This window comes from Drosophila bipectinata, chromosome 2R (assembly GCF_030179905.1).
Source record: "Drosophila bipectinata strain 14024-0381.07 chromosome 2R, DbipHiC1v2, whole genome shotgun sequence".
NCBI lineage: Eukaryota > Metazoa > Arthropoda > Insecta > Diptera > Drosophilidae > Drosophila > Drosophila bipectinata.
Window position 1 is genome coordinate 15,139,083 of NC_091737.1, and position 24,964 is coordinate 15,164,046.

Here is a 24,964-nt window from a genome sequence, read left to right on the forward strand (position 1 = left end):
TGTTTGCATAGCCGGGATACATCCAAAGTCTAACACACGTATACGTAATATAGAGATAGAGCCTTGGCAGGCTGGCAGGTAACCACTATGGGAGCATGGGAGCCGTCTGCATTCAATGGTCAAAGGTCATTTGCATTTTGCCATCGTCAGCTTGTTTTGCTTTGAGCCAAACAAGCATAAACGCTTGCCCAGCTGGTGTCGAAGTTCGAGCCAAAGATACAAATACAGACTCCAGATAGCGGAGCCACAGATACAAATACACCGACTGATTAAATGGCCCTGATTGCAACAAAATATTAGCAGAGAACACAATGGGCTGATGGAAAAACAGTCAGTTAAATAAGTAAAAGTGTTTGCATTGACCTAAAAAATCACATAATTAATGGCCAAAATATTTACACGGTTAATTAATTGCTAGAAAGCTGCGTAAATTAAGTTACGATTTAAGGCCATTCATTTATGAAAATTACAAAAAACTTATCAAGAATGAATAAAAAATATTCATACATAGTTTTCAGCCATGATTAATTGACAAATTGCTGAAATATGTTGCTCGCATGCCGCAGGCGAGAGGAGCTTGCCAACATTTCCAACATGTAAACACATTTCCACCATTTTCCCGAGACTCCCCGCCCACCAATCGCATTCTGTTCAAATCGCTCGTCATTAATTTCCACACATCGGAGTGGGTCTGGGTGGGATCTGGTGGATGCAGGATGGAGGATGGAGGACAATGGATGGAGGGAAGCACTTGAAACTGTGCTCCAAAGCCCCTGATGCTGTGCTTATCCACTGCAGTGCGTCCTCAACTTTTATTGGGTCTTTTAGTTGCGTTGTTGTCCCGAGGAGGACTGGAAGGTGGTTGGGGTGTTCGGGGTTAGGAGTAAGAAAAACAACAATCAACACCATTTGACGCTACAAATTAAGCTCGAAGCAAACAAATCGTGGCAAGTACCCTTGGTTTTGGCTCACAAAAACTTTCCGCTGTTTTTGGCCCATGTTGTTGGCTTGTTTTATGTGGCTCTTGTGTCTTGTCTGCTTTTCCCACTTTTCCCGCTTTTCCGCTTATTGCTCCTCCCGTAACCCCAAACCCCCAAAACCCTGAAACTCTGAAACCCCAAGACCCAAAACGAAAAACTGCCTCAAGGGCAATTTCGTGCTTTCGGTTCTTCAGAAGCATTTTCGATTGCCGATGCTCACTATTTATGGGGTAAAGTGCTTAATCAAACGCCAAATGGCAGGGGCACGCACCGACTACACGGCGTATACTTAATTCTCGCACATCGCCTTGGGCCAAAAATTCGATTCTCCATCTGGTCTAATGAAGCCATGGCCCCAACGAAATCCAATATTTATTTAATTAACAAGTTCACCTACTTAACTATTGAGGGAAAATTTTAGTGTGAGTTTATTGTTGTAAAGAGTTCATTTATTAAAAGTAATAAATGTTTTGCTAATTATTGTAATATTTCCCCTACTATTTTAGCTTTGAAAAGTTTATTAAGAAAATATTTATTAGAGCAATTTTATTTAATATATATATATATAATTTATATATGTAGAAAATATGAAAAAGATGAAAACCATTTAAATTTATTTCAACTTTTTATACCGTGTACTGTTGGATTGCATTCCCAACCTTAAAAAGTTTTTATATTCTATAAATATGGAATGTTTTGTACAGTGGCGGATTTAAGGAAAAAGGCCCAGTGGGCAAAATTTTTTCAGGGTACATTGAAGGGTATTTTGAAGGGTACAGCCCAGAAAATTTGACAAAAAATCTTAAAAATATTATGGTCCCAGATTTTGATGCAGATTTGTGAAGAATCGATCCACAAATAGTTTAAGGTATTCCGTTCAAGAATCGGATGAATATTTCCTAAGATATGGCCTTCGCAGTGGGTCATATGGGGCTCCCCATGCATTTTGCACATTTTGAAGGGGACAGCCAAGAAAATTTGACAAAAAGTCTTAAAAATATTTTGTTCCCAGATTTTGATGCAGATTTATGGAGAATCGATCCACAAATCGTTTAAAGTATTCCGTTCAAGAATCGGATGAATATTTCCTAAGATATGGCCTTCGCAGTGGGTCATATGGGGCTCCCCATGCATTCTGCACATTTTGAAGGGCACAGACAAAAAATCTTAAAAATATTTTGTTCTCAGATTTTGAAGCAGATTTATGGAGAATCGATCCACAAATCGTTTAAAGTATTCCGCTCAAGAATCGGATGAATATTTCCTAAGATATGGCCTTCGCAGTGGGTCATATGGGGCTTCCCATGCATTCTGCACATTTTGAAGGGAACAGCCCAGAAAATTTGACAAAAAATCTTAAAAATTTTATGGTCCCAGATTTTGATGCAGATTTATGAAGAATCGATCCACAAATCGTTTAAGGTATTCCGTTCAAGAATCGGATGAATATTTCCTAAGATATGGCCTTCGCAGTGGGTCATATGGGGCTCCCCATGCATTCTGCACATTTTGAAGGGCACAGCCCAGAATATTTGACAAAAAATCTTAAAAATATTTTGTTCCCAGATTTTGATGCAGATTTATGGAGAATCGATCCACAAATCGTTTAAGGTATTCCGTTCAAGAATCGGATGAATATTTCCTAAGATATGGCCTTCGCAGTGGGTCATATGGGGCTCCCCATGCATTCTGCACATTTTGAAGGGCACAGCCCAGAATATTTGACAAAAAATCTTAAAAATATTTTGTTCCCAGATTTTGATGCAGATTTATGGAGAATCGATCCACAAATCGTTTAAGGTATTCCGTTCAAGAATCGGATGAATATTTCCTAATATATGGCCTTCGCAGTGGGTCATATGGGGCTCCCCATGCATTCTGCACATTTTGAAGGGGACAGCCCAGAAAATTTGACAAAAAATCTTAAAAATATTTTGTTCCCAGATTTTGATGCAGATTTATGGAGAATCGATTCACAAATCTTTTAAGGTATTCCGTTCAAGAATCGGATGAATATTTCCTAATATATGGCCTTCGCAGTGGGTCATATGGGGCTCCCCATGCATTCTGCACATTTTGAAGGGGACAGCCCAGAAAATTTGACAAAAAATCTTAAAAATATTTTGTTCCCAGATTTTGATGCAGATTTATGGAGAATCGATTCACAAATCGTTTAAGGTATTCCGTTCAAGAATCGGATGAATATTTCCTAAGATATGGCCTTCGCAGTGGGTCATATGGGGCTCCCCATGCACATTTTGAAGGGGACAGCCAAGAAAATTTGACAAAAAATCTTAAAAATATTTTGTTCCCAGATTTTGATGCAGATTTATAAAGAATCGATCCACAAATCGTTTAAGGTATTCCGTTCAAGAATCGGATGAATATTTCCTAAGATATGGGCTACGCAGTGGGTCATATGGGGCTCCCCATGCATTCTGCACATTTTGAAGGGCACAGCCCAGAATATTTGACAAAAAATCTTAAAAATATTTTCTTCCCAGATTTTGATGCAGATTTATGGAGAATCGATCCACAAATCGTTTAAGGTATTCCGTTCAAGAATCGGATGAATATTTCCTAAGATATGGCCTTCGCAGTGGGTCATATGGGGCTCCCCATGCATTCTGCACATTTTGAAGGGGACAGCCCAGAAAATTTGACAAAAAATCTTAAAAATATTTTGTTCCCAGATTTTGATGCAGATTTATGGAGAATCGATTCACAAATCGTTTAAGGTATTCCGTTCAAGAATCGGATGAATATTTCCTAAGATATGGCCTTCGCAGTGGGTCATATGGGGCTCCCCATGCATTCTGCACATTTTGAAGGGGACAGCCCAGAAAATTTGACAAAAAATCTTAAAAATATTTTGTTCCCAGATTTTGATGCAGATTTATGGAGAATCGATCCACAAATCGTTTAAGGTATTCCGTTCAAGAATCGGATGAATATTTCCTAAGATATGGCCTTCGCAGTGGGTCATATGGGGCTCCCCATGCATTCTGCACATTTTGAAGGGGACAGCCCAGAAAATTTGACAAAAAATCTTAAAAATATTTTGTTCCCAGATTTTGATGCAGATTTATGGAGAATCGATCCACAAATCGTTTAAGGTATTCCGTTCAAGAATCGGATGAATATTTCCTAAGATATGGCCTTCGCAGTGGGTCATATGGGGCTCCCCATGCATTCTGCACATTTTGAAGGGGACAGCCAAGAAAATTTGACAAAAAATCTTAAAAATATTTTGTTCCCAGATTTTGATGCAGATTTATAAAGAATCGATCCACAAATCGTTTAAGGTATTCCGTTCAAGAATCGGATGAATATTTCCTAAGATATGGGCTACGCAGTGGGTCATATGGGGCTCCCCATGCATTCTGCACATTTTGAAGGGGACAGCCCAGAAAATTTGACAAAAAATCTTAAAAATATTTTGTTCCCAGATTTTGATGCAGATTTATGGAGAATCGATCCACAAATCGTTTAAGGTATTCCGTTCAAGAATCGGATGAATATTTCCTAAGATATGGCCTTCGCAGTGGGTCATATGGGGCTCCCCATGCATTCTGCACATTTTGAAGGGGACAGCCCAGAAAATTTGACAAAAAATCTTAAAAATATTTTGTTCCCAGATTTTGATGCAGATTTATGGAGAATCGATCCACAAATCGTTTAAGGTATTCCGTTTAAGAATCGGATGAATATTTCCTAAGATATGGCCTTCGCAGTGGGTCATATGGGGCTCCCCATGCATTCTGCACATTTTGAAGAGGACAGCCCAGAAAATTTGAAAAAAATCTTAAAAAAAAATGTTGTTCCCAGATTTTGATGCAGATTTGTGGAAAAGAAATCGAAGGTGTAACTTTCAGCACGAGGGGCCCTGAAAGCCTTCGTCGGGGGGGCCCAGTGGGCAAGCGCGCCTTTGCCCACCTGTTAAATCCGCCACTGGTTTTGTATGTGTAATTTTTGAAGTTTTGTATATGTTTATGGAAATTCCGACTAATCGTTCAATTTTTATTGGTGTTACCAATTTGTATTTCTTGTCCCCTATTTGCATGGTGGGTGAAAGAATATCGATTATCATATAGACGGGAAACACTACCATAGCCGTCCTTTCTGTTTTTATTTAAATATTTTGCGGTCAGCTAATGCATTTTGATTGTCAATTTTGATAAATGCCTTTATTAATTCATTTAGCACTTGCCTGCAGCTATGGCAATAAATAAAATACAGCGCCACATCATAGAATATACTTTATTTTAATGCAATTTTTTCTTTAATTTTAGTTTCCACAATTTTTAAAAACGTGTGTAACTGAATGCATCGGTGGAAAAATAATTGCATTTTTGTGATTCTATTTGTTGGTCGTTTTGTTGCAGTCGCGTTTAATTTATTTATTTGGCAGGCGCATTTTGTTTTTGGGCATTCGGGGTATAGTGTTTCGTGACGGCACGTGTTTAATCCTAGTAAGTATGCGCCCCGCCAGGAAACTGGGCTACAGGACCTCCTCTACCTTCTACCCCCCCTAACACAGCCAGCCAGCTTCCCCGTTTGTTGGTCGATGTCCTTTCTTGGCAACACGGTTGTCATAAAATGTTAAATATAAATTTATGGCAGACTGCGCGCCGGTGGCATACTAAGCACCGCATCACCAGATACGGAGGTGGAGCTGGGGTCCGGGCCACAGACGGAGGCAAAGTCGGTGCCGTAGTCCATGGTTGCCCCTGCTGGTTGGCTAAGCACATTAGCAAAATGAAGCTGTTTCGATTACGATTACTTTGCTCAGAGATTTGCGGTTGTGTTGCATTTGAAGATATCAAGCTGTCAGCATTCCAGACACTAAAACAAGGCAGCACTCAGGACCCTCTGTGAAATGGCTCCGATTGGTGGGTGAGAAAAGTGATTTACACAAAATGCAATTTCACAAAATGTTGTTGAATATTAAACAGTTTTAATTTCGCTATTATCTCCATTATCCGTACCATCGATAATTTGATTAAGGTGATAATTGTTAAAATGCAATATGCTGCGGATTATGGAGATTTGTCAAAAGAACACTTAATTGATTTATCCATTTTATTTTAACGTGATTCAAAATTGTTTAAATAATTAGTTTATGATAAAACACATCAAATTTTACCCATAGGAGGCTTTATATCTCCCTCGATGCTCCTTTCTAGTGACAGTTTCACCCTCAAATACATAACAAATTCCTAGCGTCTCTATATAGTACTTTATATATTTTGTAATTATTAGAAAAAATTATCATTGGCTTTAATGGCAGAACGCTATGATCGCGCCGTTACCATTTACTCACCGGATGGCCACCTGCTGCAGGTGGAATACGCACAGGAGGCCGTTCGAAAAGGATCCACTGTGGTGGGATTGCGCACCAAAAACGCCATCGTATTGGGCCTGGAGAAGAAGTCCACGAGCGATCTGCAAGAGGAGCGATTCAACCGCAAGATTTACATGATTGACGACCATGTGGTGATGACCTTTGCGGGTCTCACGGCTGATGCCCGTATCCTGGCCCACATGGTTCAGAAGGAAGCCCAGAGCCATGCCATGAATTTTGAGAGGCCCGTTTCCATAGAGTATATTGCACGGTAAAAGAAAACCTTTTTTCAGTGTCGTGACTTTGCAAACTAATTAAGCATGTCACTTTCTTTGACCAGCTATATAGCCAAAGTGAAGCAGACATACACGCAGAGCAATGGACGACGTCCTTTCGGGTTGTCCTGCCTGGTTGGTGGCTTTGACGAAAACGGCACATCGCACCTGTTCCAAACGGAGCCGTCGGGCATCTTTTACGAGTGGACGGCAAACAGCACCGGACGGTCCGCCCACTCGGTTAGGGAGTATTTGGAGAAGCACGTCGACGACATTCCGGCCACCGCCGATGAGCCTACGGCGATCAAGTACATGGTCCGCACCCTGATGACGGTCTCCAATCTGAACCAGAACCAAATGGATGTGGCGGTGCTGAAATTCAAGGAGCCACTGCGAATGATTGATCGCAGTGTCCTGACCGATCTGGTGAAGGTTATTCGAAAGGAACTGGACGAGGAGGCCAAACAGCGCGCACGTATTAGTATTTCCTAATTCCGGAGATGGCCAGCGGCCAGATTCTGTTTATTTTGTTATTTTGAATCAAGAGTTGATAACCAATTGCATGTCTTGCTTTGTTGGGCCTGTTTTTTCGGCATTTCAATTTTCAGGCAGGCGGCCAGATGGGGAAAAGTAATCAGGAGGAAAAGTGTGTAAAGCGCGCAAATCACTTGATTTGTCTCGAGGGCGTATTTTGGTTACTTTATATCCTGGACGATGAGTGCCGAGACCCAGCCAATCAAGTTAAAAACTTTTAAGTGAAAATGGGAATTGAATTTGATAAAAAAAATGAGTAAAAGTACGAATGAAACACGTAAAAAAAAAAAACCATAGCGGAAGAGTTCTGTTAAAATAAAGCCCTGAAATATATTGTTTTGTGAAAATACCCCCAGTTTTTTTGAGTGCCTTGCCTGCTGTTAGTCCCATTTAGCCATTCCCGAACCTGCCAACACCTTTGGCTCCCCAGGCTGTCATCTCACAGGCCAAGCAAAGTTTTCAAGCTGCCCAATTTTTGGGAAATCGAGTGCTTCAATCAAAAGAAGGCCTCGGGGCTGAGAGGTGTGGTCTAGGTCGGCAGTTTTATTTGGTATGGCCAGTGGTATGGTAGTATAACATTTAACCCTTCAAAGAAGTCATGCCAGCTCGAATAACTTCGTCTGTGAGGAGGAGATGGCCTGCAATTACGGAGCAGGAGTTTAACATCTGCTTGCAGACACAATAGTTGTCAAGGATACCAGCTGACAATGGGTCCATGGGCTCTCCCGTTGCTATGTCAAGGCCGACCGGAGGAGACATCTGCCCTTCTGCCGTATCCGGGTCCTCGTCTTTGTCTTTCGCGGCGCGTTGGGCCTCTGTCAGCTTGACAATTGTCTCCTGGACATCAAAGCCACTGTTGACGGCCAAAGTTTTAGGGATAACCAGCAAGGACTCGGCGAAGAGTTGCACCCCCAATTGGGGCTTTCCCTTGACCGAGTGCTTGAACTTTAGAAGCTCGGAGTGGGCCTTGAGCTCAAAGGCTCCAGCCCCAGGCACCACACAGGCGTCCTTGATGGTATTCAGAATGGCATGGAGACCGTCGCGTACGGCATCCTTGACAGCAGCGATTTCATGACGAGCCTGCCCACGTATGAGTATTGTGACCGAAGTGGGATTCCGGCAGCCCTCGACAAAGGTGTATTTCGTCTCGGTTAGATGCTCTTCGCGTATGTTGGCAGCATATCCCAAGTGCTCCTCCTTCAGATCTTCCAGAGAATGCAGTGCCTCGCCGCCACAAGCACGCACCAAACGCTCCATATTACGGCGCTTGGCGCGTCTTAGGGCCAGGATGCCTTCGGCGGCTAAAAGCTCCAGTGAGGGCACATCGATACCCTTCTGGTTGATGACAACAAATCCTTTCTTGCTGTCCCCACAGACTTTCTTCTTCAGGTCTATTATTTTCTGGATGCGCAGATCTATGAAGCGATGTTCCTCGTCCACAAACTTCTCCCTTTCCTCGCCAGTTTTGTAAAAAAAACTGGAATTTACTGAAGTCTTTTCCAGTTCCAAGGAGACGTTGCACGTCAGGATGTAGGCATCGCGGACCAGTTTCGGCATATTTGGATGACGGCCACCATGATCAAGCACCAATCCCGAAATAAGTTGGGTATCCAGGTTGGTGTGTTGCTGCATTTCCATCATTTCGATCATGTTAAGATCCAGAAGATCATTTCCCTCTCCTCTGATGGCCAGGACGGCATCCACACAGATATCCGTCAGCAAGTCAGCCATTCCCGGCTCCAATTTGGTTGCCAAACTGGTCTTGGCCACCGGAATCAAAGCTTTGCGTTCAACGGGAATAGAGACCTTCATGGAGTCGAGAACTTCTAAAGCCCTGTCTTTGGACATCATTATTCCCTCCACCAGCTGGCGAGGATGGAGTCCCTCGGAAATAAGAAGATCCGCCTGTTTCAGAATCTCACCAATCAGAATCACCGTCGAAGTCGTGCCATCTCCCATTGAATCGTCGTGGGCAGTGCTGGCCCTGGCTATCATCGCCGCCGTGGGATGGCGGATGTTCATCTCGTGAAGCAGGACATTGCCGTCCTTGGTGATCTTGATGTCGCCAGCGGGAGACACAAGCATCTTTGTGGTGCCCTTAGGTCCGAGATTGGAGGCCATGAGCTTTTGCAGGGAAGTGGCGCCCGAAATATTTATTCCAAGAGCCTGGGCAGCTCGAGCAATTTCGGCTTTTGGATTCAGAAGACTTACGGCGGCCATGATGGAAAGGATATTTTAAGATTTTTATTCAGATTTCTAGACTCCTTGTTAGTAGCGAGAAAGAGATGTCAAAGCGAGAAAAATGTCAAAGTGACAGGTCTTAAACGTCAAAGAATATTTATCGATTGTTTTTCGATTCGATAATCATCAGAAATACTTTCATGAGCTTTGAAAGAAAGACAAAAATTTCGATTAAGGAATTTTTAATATTTTAAAAGTTTAAGCTTTAAAGTAAAATAAGGCCGACTCTAGTTTTCATTAAAAAATTAAAAACCTGCTAACACCAAAACTGACTAAAAATTGTATATTTTTTTAGTAGGCTTTAAGAAAGTTGAATAATTACTTATTTAGTAGGCCATGGCTAAATTTTTGACAACTTTTGTGCCAGTTTAGAGTTCTCTTGCAGTTAAAAAGTTCAGTCGACATTTGATATGTCGGGCAAGTAAGTATTCTAGATTTTCTGGTAAAAAAAATCTTGCAAAAAAAAAAAATTATTAAGTTATAGCAGTCACAGCACCAGCTCCCGGATGTCCATGGGAGATGGCAGCTGGATTAGCTGGTTCCTGAATCTCCAGGGGAATGAGTTCCTGTGCCGCGTTCCCCACGAATATTTGCAGGACAAGTTCAACCTAACGGGATTGGAGAACAGCGTGCCGAACTACTCCCAGGCTCTGGGTGTGCTGATGGATCTCGAGTTTGATAGCAAATGCTGGGACAACTCGATAGATTCCCATAGCGCGGAGCTGCTGTACGGGTTGATCCATGCCCGATACATCTTGACTCCGCTAGGCGTTGACGATATGCTCTTCAAGTATGAGCGCGGAGAGTTTGGATCCTGCCCGAGGGTCTATTGCAAGGGTCAGCGAGTTCTGCCGGTGGGCCTCAGCGACCAGGTTGGTCAGTCACACGTTAAGGTCTACTGTCCGAGGTGTCATGACATTTTCCAGCCGAGATCACGCTGTGCTATGCTGGATGGAGCCATGTTCGGCACCGGCTTTCCACACATGTTCTTAATGCAGTTGCCGGCATTAAGACCACAACCACCCAAGGAGAAGTATGTTGCACGGTAAGGGATATAAATGCCTCTAGGTGATCCACTTTTGACTCTTGATTCATTCCAGTCTGTATGGCTTCCAGTTGCATAAGAAGGCTCTTGTGCCGTCCATTTCGCCGGAACGCAAGGTACCTACCTCCGCCGCCACTACCACCAACACTACCAACACCGCATCTGTTGCAGGTAGCTCATCGATGAGTATGCCATCCTCAGTGCCCAGTCGTTCTATGAGGCGTCTGAACATATAAACTCCTATATGTTTATAATATAAACTGTCACTTAGTCCATGTATATCACACACTGTCCCACACTGTCTCACACAGTACACGGAAAGCACAAACAAATATGTTCACTTGTTTTTTGTTATTGTTGACCGCAATAAAGATCCTGGTGTAGTGGGTTGATAAAGCCAGATGTACACCAGCCACACTCCCTAGTTAAGTAAACAAATGATCCTGGCTATATCAACCCACTTAATGAAGCATGCAAAAAGTATAAAGTTGGACTTTTTAATTATAAATGGGAGGGGTGCTGTACAGCTTGCCATTTACCAAAAAATGATTAAAAGCAATGATCATCATGGGAACAATGATTGCGGCTTAATCCTTTCTTTCTCTCCATTTTGATGGAATTGTGCTCCATGATATCGGCTTTTCCTAAAATATCCAGCCTCAATATAAGCCCCAATCTCTAGTTAATTAAACAAATGATCCTGGCTATATCAAGCCACATAAAGAAGCATACCAAATGTAAAATGTTCGTCTTTTTACTTTTAAATGGAAGAGTTGCTGTAGAGCTTGGTACTCAACAAGGAAAAAAAAAGGATTAAAAGCAGTGACCATCATGGCCACAATGATTGCAGCTACATCCTTTCTTGGAAGCCTTGTCTCCGTCGCCTTTGTTTTCCTCTATTTTGATGGACTTGTGCTCCATGATATCGCCTTTTCCAGAAATATCCAGCCTCATAATATAAGCATCCTCGCCATTGGCATAGTACTTCGTTTCTACACCCACGGTCTGGAAATTCAGGATACGGGTATACAGACTCAAGGCAGCCCGATTGGTGACCCGGACATGCAGCGTAACGAAGTCGGCCTGGAAACACTCCTCCATGGCCCGGAAGGATTGCTGCATCAGTTTTTGGGCCAGGCCGAGACGGCGGTAGGACCGTTTGACGGCTAAGGAAGTGATGTTTCCAATCTTAGACTGATACTCGCCACCATTGGGATCCAGGTCCTTCATCTTGGCCAAGACATAGCCCACGATGCGACCTTTTTCGTCCTCGGCCACATAACATAACTGCGGACCGTTGATGATGTGCAGAAAATAGTACCTGATGTGGTAGTTCTCGGGCAGGCACAGCACGTTGCAGTGTTGCATGGCCAACAGGTCCGCCGGACGTGCCACACGGATGTTCATCTTAAGATTCGAAAATAATTTCAAGGCTTTTTATATTCTTTCTCTACATAGACTTTGATGTGTTTCAGAGTTGTATGACGGTTTCGTTATTCGATTGTGAATGACAGAAAATTCTTAATTTGCTTAATTTTCTAAATTGTTACGATTAATGCTAAGTGGCTTTGCCACTGAATTCTGTGCTGTGGAGTTTGCAATCAAAAGCCACTTGCCAGTTTAACCTGCTAAGCCGATAATGGGTATTACCCCAGAGCCCAGAAGTCCTCTACAAGGAGTCGAGTCCTGTTCCTCTCCAATAAGTCATGCCTTTATTATTATTTACTGCCACTTTGCTGCCTTCAGTTTTTGCCGAGCCACTTGTTCGCCGATTCTCGAAATGGTGGAGCACCATTCCCGACACTCTTTTGTCCTGTGGACTGTCTTCGCTTGGGTTTCTTTCCCCGGCACTCGGAGCACTCGCACTTTTCACACTTAATTTCATTAAGTAATCTTTCATACTGCGCAGCTTTTATTGAGTTTTAAACTGCCAGACCGTATAATGAGCATGCTGGTGGCACGTAAGTGGAAAGCGGGAAATACGGGAAATGCCGTGAAGTGGCGGGAATACGGAAAATGCGAGTGCGGAAAAATGGTAAGGGCGAGATTTTTTCAAAAGGAAACGAGCGTTATGTTTTACATTACAATTGAAAGCTGTCGACTTCTTGTTGTCTCAAAAGGATTCGGGCTTTAAAATGCGAATAGTATATGCATCACCTGTTGATGGCAAGGTTTTTATAAAAATCCCTAGTCCCTAGTCTCCAATATTTAATATTTACTCAATTCCCAAACGGCAGATGCTGTGTTGCATCAATCCTTGTGCTGATAAACAAATCTCGTTGATGTTTCTCCAACAAACAAAGTGCTTGCATTCGATTGGAAATCCAGCAATGCTTTTGTTGCCAGACTGGAGCGCCAGTGCAAGCGTCAGTTCTGGCCCGGCCAAATGTGTTTTCGAGAACTCCCAAATATTCGATTGTATCGCTTCAGGCTTCGCAATTTTGTTCGCCCGCACTCTGGAACCAATTTTGGCAAATGTTGTTTTTTCAAGTCCCGCCAAAGCTTACTACGAAAGTAACACTAAATATATCTATGTCTTTCATCAATGATTTTAAAATATATTTCAAAGATGGCCAACAATGGTTGTTCAAATAAAGATGTCCACTATATAAACTTCATTGGCTATTAATCTAATAAGGAAACCCTTTGTTTTTTGGCTCATTTCATTTTGTATCTTTTCGCTGATGCTGCTCTGATGAGCCTGGCTAAGCGATTCAGCAATTTATGGTTAATGGCACTAAATTGGTTAACTTTGGCAGCCGCCAAACTTTTCAACAACTTGGACCAAAAAAAGAAGTCAAGAAGTTCCGTTTGGCTAGGCCCCAAAGACTACAAAGTCCTAAACGCTCACTGATTAACCCATCGGGACCGGGACACTTGAGTTCCTTCAAAAAGAGGTCGTAATTATCCTGATGAGATTGGCCAGGCAACAGGACAGCCAGACAGCCGCTGAGCCAGAAACTCCAAAGGCCAAAGGTGCCCTGGCGGCGGGGTTCATCAGCCTGGTTAGCTAGTTGGCAGTTGGCAGCGCCTCAAATTAAGTTACGGCAGAAAGGCGGTACGCCGGACATGTCTGCCCGCTCCGGTAATAAGCTTAATGAAAACAAAAATGGATGTCACTCAGCTGGGTAAACTGATGAAGATGGAAACGGAAACAAAGTGGGTGGTGGTCCTGCAGTTTGCCAGGATGGAGCAAAGCGTAACCTAATAACTTTGGCCACGCATTAATTGGAATTTATGAAGCGAATTCCACTTCTCGGCTCCAGCATGCTGGCCAGGATTCAGTGCTAAACAAAGCGGGTAATGCGTGCCAAGTGTCACTGGAAGGGTTACCAATCCACCGGGCCTCTTGCCTCGTATCTTCAAGACTCGTCGGGTTCTTGGACAACAAAAAAAAGAAAAAGGGAAAAATGGAAATGGAATAGCCAAAGGGGAAAACTTGTGCGCCAAGTTTAAGTGCTTTTAAAAAACCATTAACGTCATTTCCTTTGCTGTCTAGCTCCTCCATTCAATGAAAACTGAACTTGTGGGCTGGCATCCCTTTTTTCCCATTTCTTCATTTATTTATTTATATATCTGCTGCGGCGAATGAACAACATCAATACAGTAAGCTATTGAAACGTAAATTTTGTTAAAATCCAAATCTTTTGTGATTGCCGGTTACTTGGTCTTTGGCTTGGCCTTGGCGGGCTGGGGCAGTGATCCGTCGCCCCAAGTTCCACCGGGATTGGGAATGGGTGCCGGCACATCGTTCCATGTGGCCGGAACTGTTGGTCGTTTGGTGGAACGCTTAGTCCTGCGCCTCACTGGGGGCTGCGACTTAGGCAAGGGTGGATTTGAGTCCCGAGATGGCGGAGATGCCGCTGCAGGAGCATCTGCACCGACTTTGGATACTGAAATGGCCCTTGAAAGCGCTTCTGGATCCTTCTTAGTCTCCGCTTCCTTCACCGTGTCTTTGGCAGTCATTATCAGGTCGTGAACTCGCGAGGCGACTCGATCCGCCAGGCTAGTGTCCTTGCGGGTAATCGGAGGCATGGGTGGCAGGTGAATGGACGGACTGCTTATCTTACGGCAATTGTCAAGGGGATCGTTGTGAATTGTCTGCATAGGCCCGGGACAGGCACCCGGCATCGGTGTTTCTTCGTAGCACACATGGCGGCCATAGTCGAAGGACTCCGTACTGTCCGCAGCTGGCACTCCGCGACGATGGAAGCAGTTTATGGGACAGGAATGGATGCATGGCACATAGGGCTTCTCCACTTCGGCCAGTTTCTTTATCTTGACCGAATTGCAGAAGATCTGGTGTCGATCCAGGACCTGCTCCTCACGGCATTTCTCGCGCTGCTCGTACTTCCTGTACGCCAATTCCGCCTTGGAGAAGAAGCCCGGCCAGCAGTAGTCTCGCAACTGGCTCCTCTTCACCAGCCTGCCCTCCGGCTTCATGTCCAGCAGATTCTCGCTCTCGTAACGCTCCACTGCTTGGGCCAAGGGATAAAGAGGACGTCCCACCTTGCGGGAGGCCTCCATGGCATCGACGGCCTGTTCGAAGAACAGCTTGTCGTCCTCGAGATAGGGATCCTCATTGCAGGCGGTCAGGTTCATCATTTCTTCCCGGCGTCGCGCCAGGAACTCGTCCCTCTGACCGAACAGTATGTCCTTCAGCTCCTTCTTGGCTTTTTCCTGTTTACGTTTCTGGGATGCGTTGAAGAAGCGATTGGCCTCCATGTTCTTAAGGCGCGTAGCTATCTGGAATCGTTGAAGCTCCGCTTCCTGGCGCATCTTCTCCGCATTCTGTTCCTTCTCCACTTTTTGGTAAGCCCGCCGCTGCGAGGCCAACACCTGGCGTTCGCACTGTCGGCGATTCTCGTCGACCTCCACCTCGAAGGCGTAATGATCCTCCAATCGCGCCATTCGCTCCTGCAACTCCTTCTTCGCAACCTCCTGCTCAGCGCTGACCCGGATGGCCTGCTTCTCCCGATCATTCAGCAGCTTTTGACGAAGTTGCTTGACGTGAGTGCCGTAACGTGATTCCAAGTGGCGATTGGCCACAATGTAGACACAATTGCGACGATCGTCAATGGCATCGCAGATGCGCTCATCTAGGGGATCAAAAATATTAAATAGTTAAGAGATAGATGTCAGTCACCCACGTTCTGCAATCTCTGCCTTCTCCTCGACGGCATCCTTGAGTGCTTTGCGGTAGAAGGCAATCTTCCTGGCCTTCTTCTCCTTGGCCGCCTTCTCCTCTTTCTCCTGCAGGCACTTGTACTGCGCCCGATCCACCTGCTCCTCAAATACCCTTTGATCGCGTTCCGCCTCCCGGAGTTTTTCACGCCGTGCGATGTCCTCTCGCATGGCCTTGGCGTGGGCCAAGTTCTTGGCCTCTTCCCGTGCCTTCTCCTCTTCCTCGGTGGCGTGGCCGAAAGGCACTAAGATAGCTGGACACAGGGCTTCGTCGGCCTCCTCCTGCCGGCGAGCATTCTCCGCTATCTCCGCGTTCAGAGCCTCATTGTACTGGCGCTGGTGGATCATCTCACTGAGCAGCAACGCCTGCTGGAGGGCTCGTGGCCCGGGCTTTAAATTGTTCAATAGCTTGTTGGCCCGAATGATGCGCTCTTTCCGAATGCGTTCGTCCGCCTGCTTGGTGGACACTATTTTGGGCGCCGTCTTGTCTTCCTTGGGCACCACTTTTACTTCGGCAATTTTATTGGGATCCGTGAATAGACTGACCAGGGCATCGTTACCATCCTTGAGGTACTGTCTGTACCTTCGTTCCTCCTCCACGGCCGCCAACTGGGCATGCTTCTCGTCCTGCCGCGATCGTCCTTTGATCGCCTCATAGCGTTTAGCAGAAATGACAACCGGATGGAGTTTGAAGCGTTTCCTCACAATGAGTCCGTCCGGGCCCACGAGCTTTGGCTTGCAGTGTAAACTGTCCATTGTGGGAACGAAAACATAAAACTTAAAAGGTATCGCAAATCGAGGCAAAAATTATTGGCAATGTTTTTTGCAGTACTAATTGAATAAGTGTGTCTGGATGTCTCTTCAAGAGTTTCTCATCTGAATATGAAATCTATTTTCAGTGGTTACTTTGATTTTATTTGTTTACATTTAAAAATGTAGGGGATGTGCATTAAAAGATAATTTTTGAAGTGCCACCAAATGGCTTAATTTTGCTTAACGAAATAATTCAGGTACCAGAATCTTACGTTTAGTCAAATATTACCAGTTCGAGTATTACAGTGAACAAGTCTGGATTATAAAAATGAACTATTGGTTACTTTTGTAATGCTTTATCGTCTCAGTTTCCTTTATTTTCTATGGTGTAAATAAAATAGTAGTACATTTTTGATTCTGTAATGATTAATCTCATTTCCAGGAGACATTCTATGCCAAAATGACAAACGCTGTTTGTGAGTCCTACAACGAATCCTGGGTAATTGTCCATTATTGCCGACTGAAGGCCTATTCAAGGAACAAGACTAGTTTGCATATAAATGCCACATTTCTATATCCGGCCCACAACATTTTCCTCAGAATGAAAGTGATGAAAAAGGCCAATGGGTACAAGCCATTTCTTTTTGATTACACCTTCGATGCCTGTGAATTTATGAGGAAACGGAATCAGCCATTTGCTAAGATGGTTTGGAACATGGTCAAGGACGTATCGACTATAAATCATACCTGTCCTTATGTGGTAAGCTTTGAAACATAAATAATTATTACTTTTTTATTCCTTATATTTGGCTAAGAAGGGCCTTCAGGTGGTGAACGATTTCCATCATATCCAGTTACCACTTCCCTGGCCAGGAGGCGATTATGTGCTTTTTTTAATTGGATTTTTGATGGGAAGCCACAGTTTGCGACCAATGGTTTCGGTTTCACATTTGTGGAAGATTTATAATCGTCATCCGTCATACTACGTATTTAATACTACGTAGTATTTAAATAATAAATATTTTACGCTCCAATAGACCTAAGCTTTCTAAGTGTAATAATAATAATAATTTTTAATATATTTTGATGATAAAATCTCTTTAGTCGTGAACTTCAAATTCCACTGTTGACGGTGGCAGTTTTAGTACAACCAGTGAACCTGGCCAAAATGAATTATAAACTCATTGGATGCGGATTCTTTTTATTCATGGGATTTCTATATTCCATTGTAAGTATTGTCCACGTCGGAGTTGGTACTATGAAGTATACCTTTTTTCTAGGAGGCTCCCTATGTTAAATTAACGAATGTTGTCTGTGAGGTCTATAATAAGTCTTGGGTGGCTGTCCATTACTGTCGATTGAAGGCCTATTCTCGAAATAAAACCAGCTTACATATAAACGCTACTGTTTTCGAGCCGGCCAACAATATCTCCGTCAGAATCAAGTTTATGAAAAGGGCCAATGGCTATAAGCCTTTTCTTTATGACTTTGTGGTGGATGGATGCCAGTTTATGAGAAAAAGGAATCAACCCGTGGCCAAAATAATCTGGAATCTGATCAAGGACGTCTCAACAGTGAATCATAGTTGTCCGTATGTGGTATGTTAGAAATTTTTGTAAATTTTTTTTATTCCGAAAATAAACCATTTATTTTCAGGGTTATCAAGCAATTAGCGATTTTTATATCACTAATAATTTGCCGGTTGTTTTGCCAACTGGAGATTATCTACTAATGTTAACATGGATTTTCTACGGAAAACGACAGTTTGCAACAAATGTTTATTTTCGGTTTGTGGAGGATTTGACTTCCCAAAATTAAGACACGGCAGTTTAATTTGCCATTTATTTTACACAAGAGTTTGAATAATAACCGAAATTAATTTCCGCCACAAATTGTCTTTAAAAACTGTTGGCATTGCAGCACATGATACGCTTTCGCCGATCCGCAATTAGATGAACCTCAATTAGTGTTAATCAAATTAGCCAAAAAAAAAAAGCCTGAAAAAGGAAATGAAAATGAAATCCTTGATAGCAAGATGGTTCAGATGGTGCACAATCCAATTCCCGGCAGGCGTCAAATTATACAGAAAACTCAGATGGCGAACAAACTGGAATCGCGGCGGGCCAAAACGAAGGCAAAGTTGACTTTCATGCGAAAAGTTTTTCCGGCGGATTGCCGAGCCGAGAGGTGGGAGGGATGGAGAATTATAAGAGGGCGGTACTAGGGCAATAGGCGTGGTCATACGCCAAACACCGGCGATTATTGTTACAAAATGCAGCGAGGCGTGTAATTTTTTTGGGCCACGAAGAAAACGCAAAATGGCCAAAATGAAAGAATTCACATCCAGGATTCAGTTTGAGATTCAAATTGGCCAACAAAAAAAGTCAAAAAAAATGGAAGAAGACGAAGCCAATGCCCCTTGGGATGGAGAACGGGGATCGGGAGGATGGGCTTCTGAAAATTGTTTTGCGAAAATTAGTTTTCAAACTTTTCTTGTTCGTTTATCTTGCATTTGTGTGTCGGGCTCGTCCTTTTGGTCCTTATTTTTGGTTAGGTCCCTGTGTGGCCAAATGAAAATCTAAACGCAGTATGCGATATTAATTTGCATTTTGGGTATAGCCCGGTACAGCGGAGCATACCGGGTTTCGGGTTGCGGCAGTTCTGGCACAATAAAAATCAAATTTGAATAATTTTTAATTTATTTAGCAACGTTTCAGGGATTTTTTTCATTTGCCCACCGATGGTGTTTGTGTGTGTTATTGTTAATTTTTTGTTGGGCTTCCTTTTTTGTAAAGTAATTGCTTTGAAATTACCTTTTGAGTGAGTTGAGAGCTGACCCAGTTTAAAAATTGGCTGGCAATCTTTTCAATGATATTTATTTATTTTCAATTATTTTATTTTATTTTATTTCTTTTTTGCGTATTCCATATATACTTTAAAATCTAGGAAAATTTTTGTATAACCAAAAACAAAGATACTTAAAAGGTAAATTGATTTCGATTTATCTATAATAGGTTACTTAGCTACAAATTATAAATGATTTAACAATAATTTTCACACCAACCGACTTAAATTCTTGACAATCACAAAGTTAGGATTTGATTTTGATTCGTAGAATAGTGAGTAATTTGGTATCTGACTCTGAGCTATGAAACTAGAACTATGATTAACCACAACGCTTTAAGATCCACCAATTTCAGACTCTACTTTGATCAGTAAATGGGGCCAGAATCGAGGGGTAAGTTTTTTTGGGATCTGAGAGGAAAGTCTGATATCTCTGTCGGTACCAACCATGTTGGTTACATTTTAAACTCTATCTTCGGGTTTTAATTTTTATCAGATGCACATACACAACTTTACAACAATTACGATTAATTTTATTTTTGCTTACTGGGGAAACTTAAGGTATCACAAACACTTAATGAACACTTACTATGGTTAACGTTGTTGTTAGCTTAAGTTGGCTTTGTTTGCCGATTGGATGGGCGAAGTCGCTAGAGTAGCCCCAGGATCGGGGACTTACAGAAGGCAAAAGCATAAAGTCCGAGAATCAACAGTCTAGCTAAAATACTTAGGTAAAGGAAATATCTATTTATGGCATAAAAGTTTGCCATTCATTGTATGAGGGTCTTGTAGGTTTTCACTTTTACAGAATTTGTTTGGCTCAAGCTTTTGGCCAGAAAGTAGCATATGCTGAAGGTTTTTCTTCGAAAATTGAAGATGTTTGAATGCCTTAGGTAAGAAAATACAATATAAACTTGTATTTCTTTTATGAAAATTTCACAATTTCTGAAAAATTAAAAAACCACCCCAGAGTTCTTAAATCTAAAATATGACAAACATTTAATAGTCCCTTAAGATATTTTATAGACACACACACGCACATACACTTATAGAATCTTAAAGATATACATATCTATTCATTCTCACTCCCCAAAACTTGCTGCGGTTATACCTTCTCTGTTTATTTTTACCGACTACTTGCGGTACTCAGCCATCGGAAAGCTGGACTTATCCGGCGGCGGACTATGACAGGCCGCCCGAATCCGACTCAGACGCAGGCTGCCCGTGTGCTGCTGCCCCCCGAAAAGATGGCCCCGCACCCTGGCCTGCTGGTGGAGGGGGTGGTGGGAGCACTTGGCCTGGCGCGCCAATTGCTGGCTGTTGGCCAGGATCACGTCCTCTGCGTACTAAATATCCGGAATGCTCCGCCCGCAGGACAGCTTGGCGGATGAGTCCAGGTCGAGAGCGCCTCCGTTTCCGGTCGCCAAGGCCGCAGCCTTGCTTTTGGCGCAGTGGACATCGTGGAAGAGGTGCTCGCACAGCTTGGGCTCCGAGTTGGAGAACTTTCCCAGCTCTGATGCAGTGGTGGACTGGGAGAGATTCAGGTGCAGATCACTGGCCTTGCTGAAGGAGGTGGTCTGCTGCTGGGTTTGGTGGTGGTGCTGCTGCGGCTGGTGCAGCTGGTGGACGTGGTGGGGGTGGGTGGAGTACGGCAGGTGGGGCAGGTTCTTCTGCATGGCGCTTAGATTCCCGGAGCTGACGGTCCGCTCCAGGATTTCGCCCCAATACTTTTCGGACAGTCCTTCGATATCCGGCCGGGTGGTGGAGTACGCCTCTGCGGCCTGCGCGTGGGCGTAACTGTGGCCGCCCATCGTGCCCCGGATGTACTGGGAGGCACTGCGGCTCAAACTATTGGCCCGCGAGCGCGCGCAAATGCCCAGAACTGAGCCGCCGATGGAACTGGTCACACCTCCACCGCCGCCTCCTCCGGCCGAAGTGGAGCCGCTGCCAGTTACTCCGCCCCCCGTACCGCCACTACTGCCATTGCCAGGCGGCGGGCGGGAGGACGGCGGCTCCGGGGGCATTGGAAGCGTCGTGATTTCAAAATCGTTAGCATTGATGTGACAACAGCCTGATTTGTGCTCCGGCGTATCCTCATGGGGGAAACACTGAAATGGAAATGGAAATAGAAATGAATGGACGGGATCATAAATTCTGCTCGCACAAAAATTAATAAGGATTTTAAATTCGTATTTATTCCGGCAGAGCAGAAGGTTGGGCCATAAATATTCCACAGACTGACCCCCGGTTTTTGTTTGAGCTCTCCGGAAGTAAATCATGCAACTTGACTGCCTTTTCCCCCAAAAAATACGAGTTGGAACCCTGGGATGTACTGGGAAGGCTAGCACGGAGCTGCCGGAGGGTGGATGGTGTATGTAAATGCCCTTTTGGATTTTCTCTTTCATAATTCAAAATCACTTTTCAAGGCTCGTTATTGCTCCTGTTGCTGGTTGCTGGTGCTGTAGCTCCCGTTTTTGTTGTTTGGATGATGCTTTGGCTGTTGATTGTTTACTTTACCATAGTCAGTCTGCCTGTCTCCCAGCATCCTACGGCTTACACCTTCTTGTCTACGGATTTATGGGGAGGGGAATGCGTAGCCCGGTGTTTGTGTTCTCCGGAAACTTTGCCTTCACCAGCTGGCCTCAATGCTAGTTGCAAAATGTGCACTTGGGTGAAAATCCCATATTTTTGAGGATGCTATATGGCTGGCTAGCTGGCTGGATGCCTGGCTGGGTCAATGAATGAAAGGTTAGAGCGTTTGGAAGATGGATAAGCGATTCAATCAATCAATCAAGGCTTATGACAGCTTTTGAGCTGCAACAGACAGTGAACATGCTTTTGGATCACATATACAATAACTTGTGTCTCAAAGAGAAGATTTAAACAGCACTTGAAGAAAAGAACCAAACAAATAAAAATAATTCCTTTTGTAAAAAAAATTAAATACCCACCTTGTTGGGCATCAGTTGACGACTCAACCTCCGGAAATCAGAGTTCAGCAGCCAGTACATGAATGGATTCCACAAACTATTGCTCAGAGCCGTCCAGGTGACGAGAAAATCCAGGAACGGAGGCAACTGCAATCGCACAAAAATATCACAAAATCAGAACTGATGACTGGGACGTGGCTTGATTACGTATTCGCTATTTTGTACGCAATGAATGACTAACTGAGAGATGCCACAGTAAACAACGTTGGGAATGGAGGAGAACTTGCCTTGGATCCTGTGCAGGCGGTGACTATCTCCTGAATGGTCCAAGGAGTGACCATAACAATGAAGCCCAGCGAGATGGCAGCCATGGAACGTGAAGTGTTGCCGCTGGAGTTTTTCTCTTGGATGGGGACAATCTAGAATGCAACAATAAAAACTTGTTACTTTGAGCTAATATGTAGTAATACTTAGAAGGTATGTGATTAATCTAAAATTTAGGGAAGGATAGTTTTTAAGTTTAGGACAGCTTGAGCTATAACCTCGACATTTACGTTCATAAAGAGCCATGTAATCAAAACATCAGGCTTGTGCAAAAACCCCCAAAAAGCACACACTGATGGCTCCAACAATTTGTTTGGCAGTGAAGGCTGCAAGCTAAGTCTATTTACGCCAAACTTAATCCCGGACTGGGTGTGGCTGCTCTTGGCCCCATTCCGGTCGAGACTTACCTTTTTGGTAATCTTGTTTGTCATGTTCGGCATGCCGGCCAGTCCCATGCCCATCGCCATCCCAAGGTGCCCCATTACGGGGGCCGGATGGTGGGGGTGCTGGTGCTGATGCTGAAGATGGTGGGGATGCGGATGCGGATGCTGGTGGGGATGCGAGTGGCCGTGGTAGAGATGCGAGTGCTGCTGTTGCAGGTGCTGCAGCTGGGCGGCAGCGGGATGGGGATGTGGGTGCGGATGGTGGACAGCTGCCGTGAGGGGCATGGTGGGATCGTTGAGCCGAAAGCGGCTCATGTGGAAGCTGGAACCATAGCAGTACATCAGCACCATTGTCGTGGGAAAGTAGAGGGCACACGTCGATAATATCCTGTACGATGGCTTGCTGTAGAAGGGCTCGCAGGCCATTAGACCCGTATTGTTGAAATAGTAGCCTGCAAGCGAAATACATTGGAGGTGTCGAGTGCATATAGATGGCCATCTAATGGCGAGGTGCCGCTCTACTCACCTTTGGGCAGCACTAGGAAGCCAAACACGGTGAGACTGATAATCCAGGTTAAGCTCAATATGGCCACACAGCCCTGCAAAATGAATATACAACCATACAATTACTGGACACAACATTTCCACCACCTGGCGGTTGATTTATGGGCGGAATACCCACACTTGCTTTAAATTATAATTAAATACCCAACACTCAACTGACTTGAGCGGAGATCTCCTCAATATGGCTAAAGTTTTTAATTTTCCCATCACTCACACTCATGGTGCGCATTTTCCATACAGAACTTTTCCATCTGTCAGTCCACAAAGACCGAAAATGGAATTACAAACTTTTTTTTTTGATTACGTCCAAAACATTTAGCAAAGAGTGCTGACCGCAGAGGTGATGCGATACTTTGGCAATTGGGGAGCTATGTAAAAGGACTGCCGCAATCATAACTGACTGACAGAGCTACTAAATGGGACATCCTGACAGCCCAAATGGCAGAATATTCTCCTGTCCCTCAACAGAAAAAAATTAGCCCAGCCAGGACAACAGGACAAAAAACTGGCAAACTGAACAAAAACTTTTTCAAAGGTACATGGTTATGATTTATTTAATTTACGCTATTATATTTAAAACTTTTACGCAGCAAGGGGCCTATAGAAACCTTTTCTGAAATGTAAATCAAATTATTTTACAGAGTTTTGTGAAAAGAGTGCCTGGCAGGAAGATATTATTTTAAACTTTCTGTGTAGTATCACTTGAAAATATCAGTCACTCAAATTATAAATAAAAAGGAGAATTAATAAACTAATTGATTTGAAAATCTCTCATTTATTTAATTTATGATGGCATTTCTTGAAAATAATTTCAAATTTATGGCACTTTTAAAAGGAAAAGCAAAACGCAAGTTGAAAGTTTTCGATGCCATTACCAAGTTGTGGTTTTTCATGCATCCATTTATTAATTTTCGACAGCACTCACACCATTTTTATATAAAATGGGCGTAGCCAGCAGCCTTTTTTTGGTCCCAGGAACCAGATTGCGAAATAAAACCTCCAATTGGCCCCCAAACGAAGTGAACCGAAAAAACAAAAAACTGAAAACCAATTTTATGTAAATATTTTTTCCCAACTATTGGAATTTCTTTTTTAACACATTTTTGTAGATGAAGATTATTTTATTATTATTTTTAAATAAAAAAAAAATATAAAGAAAAAAATTGTAAAATTATAAAAATAAAATATATTTTTTTCAGGATATTTGATATTCGTTGACTTGAGCTTGTAGTTTCCCTCTTTTTGTTTACGGTCCCGGAGCTATAAATTACGGCGTAAGTGTAGGAACGGAATGAGAAATAGAGTTGGTGGCTCGTTTGCTGCTCTTTGGTCCTGGCTGCGGTTTCCGTGGGAGGTGCCGCTTCATTTGCCTGCCTTAGTCCTGGGAAAAAAAGGACTTTGCTGTGGTCGTCGCCCTTCGACGAAGTCATTGCGCGTAAAAAATGTCTAGGCCAACTTTTTCCTCTATTTTTTTATCTTTATTTTATATACTTTTCGAATGTCTACTGTCGACTAGGTTTTCACATTTTTATTTTTACTATTTGTGTGTGTGTTTTATTTTTT

General features: G+C 43.4%; 7 protein-coding genes and 1 pseudogene across 8 annotated transcripts in view; 4 read left to right on the plus strand and 4 right to left on the minus strand.

Moving 5' to 3' along the window:
* The first annotated feature begins 6,157 nt into the window (after positions 1-6,157).
* Prosalpha4T2 (Proteasome alpha4 subunit, Testis-specific 2) lies at positions 6,158-7,157 on the plus strand. Its single transcript, XM_017241914.3, has 2 exons — positions 6,158-6,595; positions 6,665-7,157. The coding sequence occupies exons 1-2, from the start codon at positions 6,264-6,266 to the stop codon at positions 7,089-7,091; spliced, it is 759 nt and encodes a 252-aa protein (XP_017097403.1). The 5' UTR covers positions 6,158-6,263; the 3' UTR covers positions 7,092-7,157.
* Positions 7,158-7,656: 499 nt separating this feature from the next.
* Positions 7,657-9,486, minus strand: LOC108125637 (T-complex protein 1 subunit zeta pseudogene; annotated as a pseudogene).
* A 166-nt stretch (positions 9,487-9,652) lies between these two features.
* Positions 9,653-10,906, plus strand: Ssl (Suppressor of Stellate-like). Of its 2 annotated transcripts, none has more exons than XM_017241911.3 (3): positions 9,653-9,795; positions 9,853-10,419; positions 10,475-10,906. In XM_017241911.3, the coding sequence occupies exons 1-3, from the start codon at positions 9,785-9,787 to the stop codon at positions 10,653-10,655; spliced, it is 759 nt and encodes a 252-aa protein (XP_017097400.2). In that variant the 5' UTR covers positions 9,653-9,784; the 3' UTR covers positions 10,656-10,906. The 2 variants fall into 2 exon arrangements, with proteins under 2 accessions (XP_017097400.2, XP_070134758.1); XM_070278657.1 differs by having other exon boundaries at positions 9,770-9,795; positions 9,859-10,419.
* Positions 10,907-11,155: 249 nt separating this feature from the next.
* On the minus strand, positions 11,156-11,931 carry LOC108125649 (N-alpha-acetyltransferase daf-31-like). The gene has a single exon (XM_017241918.3). The coding sequence runs from the start codon at positions 11,824-11,826 to the stop codon at positions 11,233-11,235; it is 594 nt and encodes a 197-aa protein (XP_017097407.2). The 5' UTR covers positions 11,827-11,931; the 3' UTR covers positions 11,156-11,232.
* A 2,028-nt stretch (positions 11,932-13,959) lies between these two features.
* Positions 13,960-16,495, minus strand: Crtp (Caldesmon-related protein). Its single transcript, XM_017241900.3, has 2 exons — positions 15,570-16,495; positions 13,960-15,518 (listed from the first exon to the last, which is right to left on the minus strand). The coding sequence occupies exons 1-2, from the start codon at positions 16,357-16,359 to the stop codon at positions 14,080-14,082; spliced, it is 2,229 nt and encodes a 742-aa protein (XP_017097389.2). The 5' UTR covers positions 16,360-16,495; the 3' UTR covers positions 13,960-14,079.
* LOC108125626 (uncharacterized) lies at positions 16,420-17,360 on the plus strand. The gene is made up of 3 exons (XM_070278335.1): positions 16,420-16,431; positions 16,799-17,116; positions 17,175-17,360. Exons 1-3 carry the CDS (start codon positions 16,420-16,422, stop codon positions 17,358-17,360), a joined length of 516 nt encoding a protein of 171 aa, XP_070134436.1.
* A 203-nt stretch (positions 17,361-17,563) lies between these two features.
* LOC108125625 (uncharacterized) lies at positions 17,564-18,174 on the plus strand. The gene is made up of 3 exons (XM_043210303.1): positions 17,564-17,584; positions 17,637-17,954; positions 18,013-18,174. The coding sequence occupies exons 1-3, from the start codon at positions 17,564-17,566 to the stop codon at positions 18,172-18,174; spliced, it is 501 nt and encodes a 166-aa protein (XP_043066238.1).
* A 956-nt stretch (positions 18,175-19,130) lies between these two features.
* Positions 19,131-24,964, minus strand: part of LOC108125752 (beta-3 adrenergic receptor) — a 33,708-nt gene continuing 27,874 nt past the window's right edge. Inside the window, exons 5-9 of the mRNA XM_017242072.3 lie at positions 23,364-23,436; positions 22,862-23,289; positions 22,418-22,549; positions 22,152-22,277; positions 19,131-21,308 (exon numbers count right to left, since the gene is read on the minus strand). Coding sequence (XP_017097561.2) covers positions 20,547-21,308; positions 22,152-22,277; positions 22,418-22,549; positions 22,862-23,289; positions 23,364-23,436 — 1,521 coding nt within the window. The 3' untranslated portion in view covers positions 19,131-20,546. The remainder of the gene's footprint in view (positions 21,309-22,151; positions 22,278-22,417; positions 22,550-22,861; positions 23,290-23,363; positions 23,437-24,964) is intronic.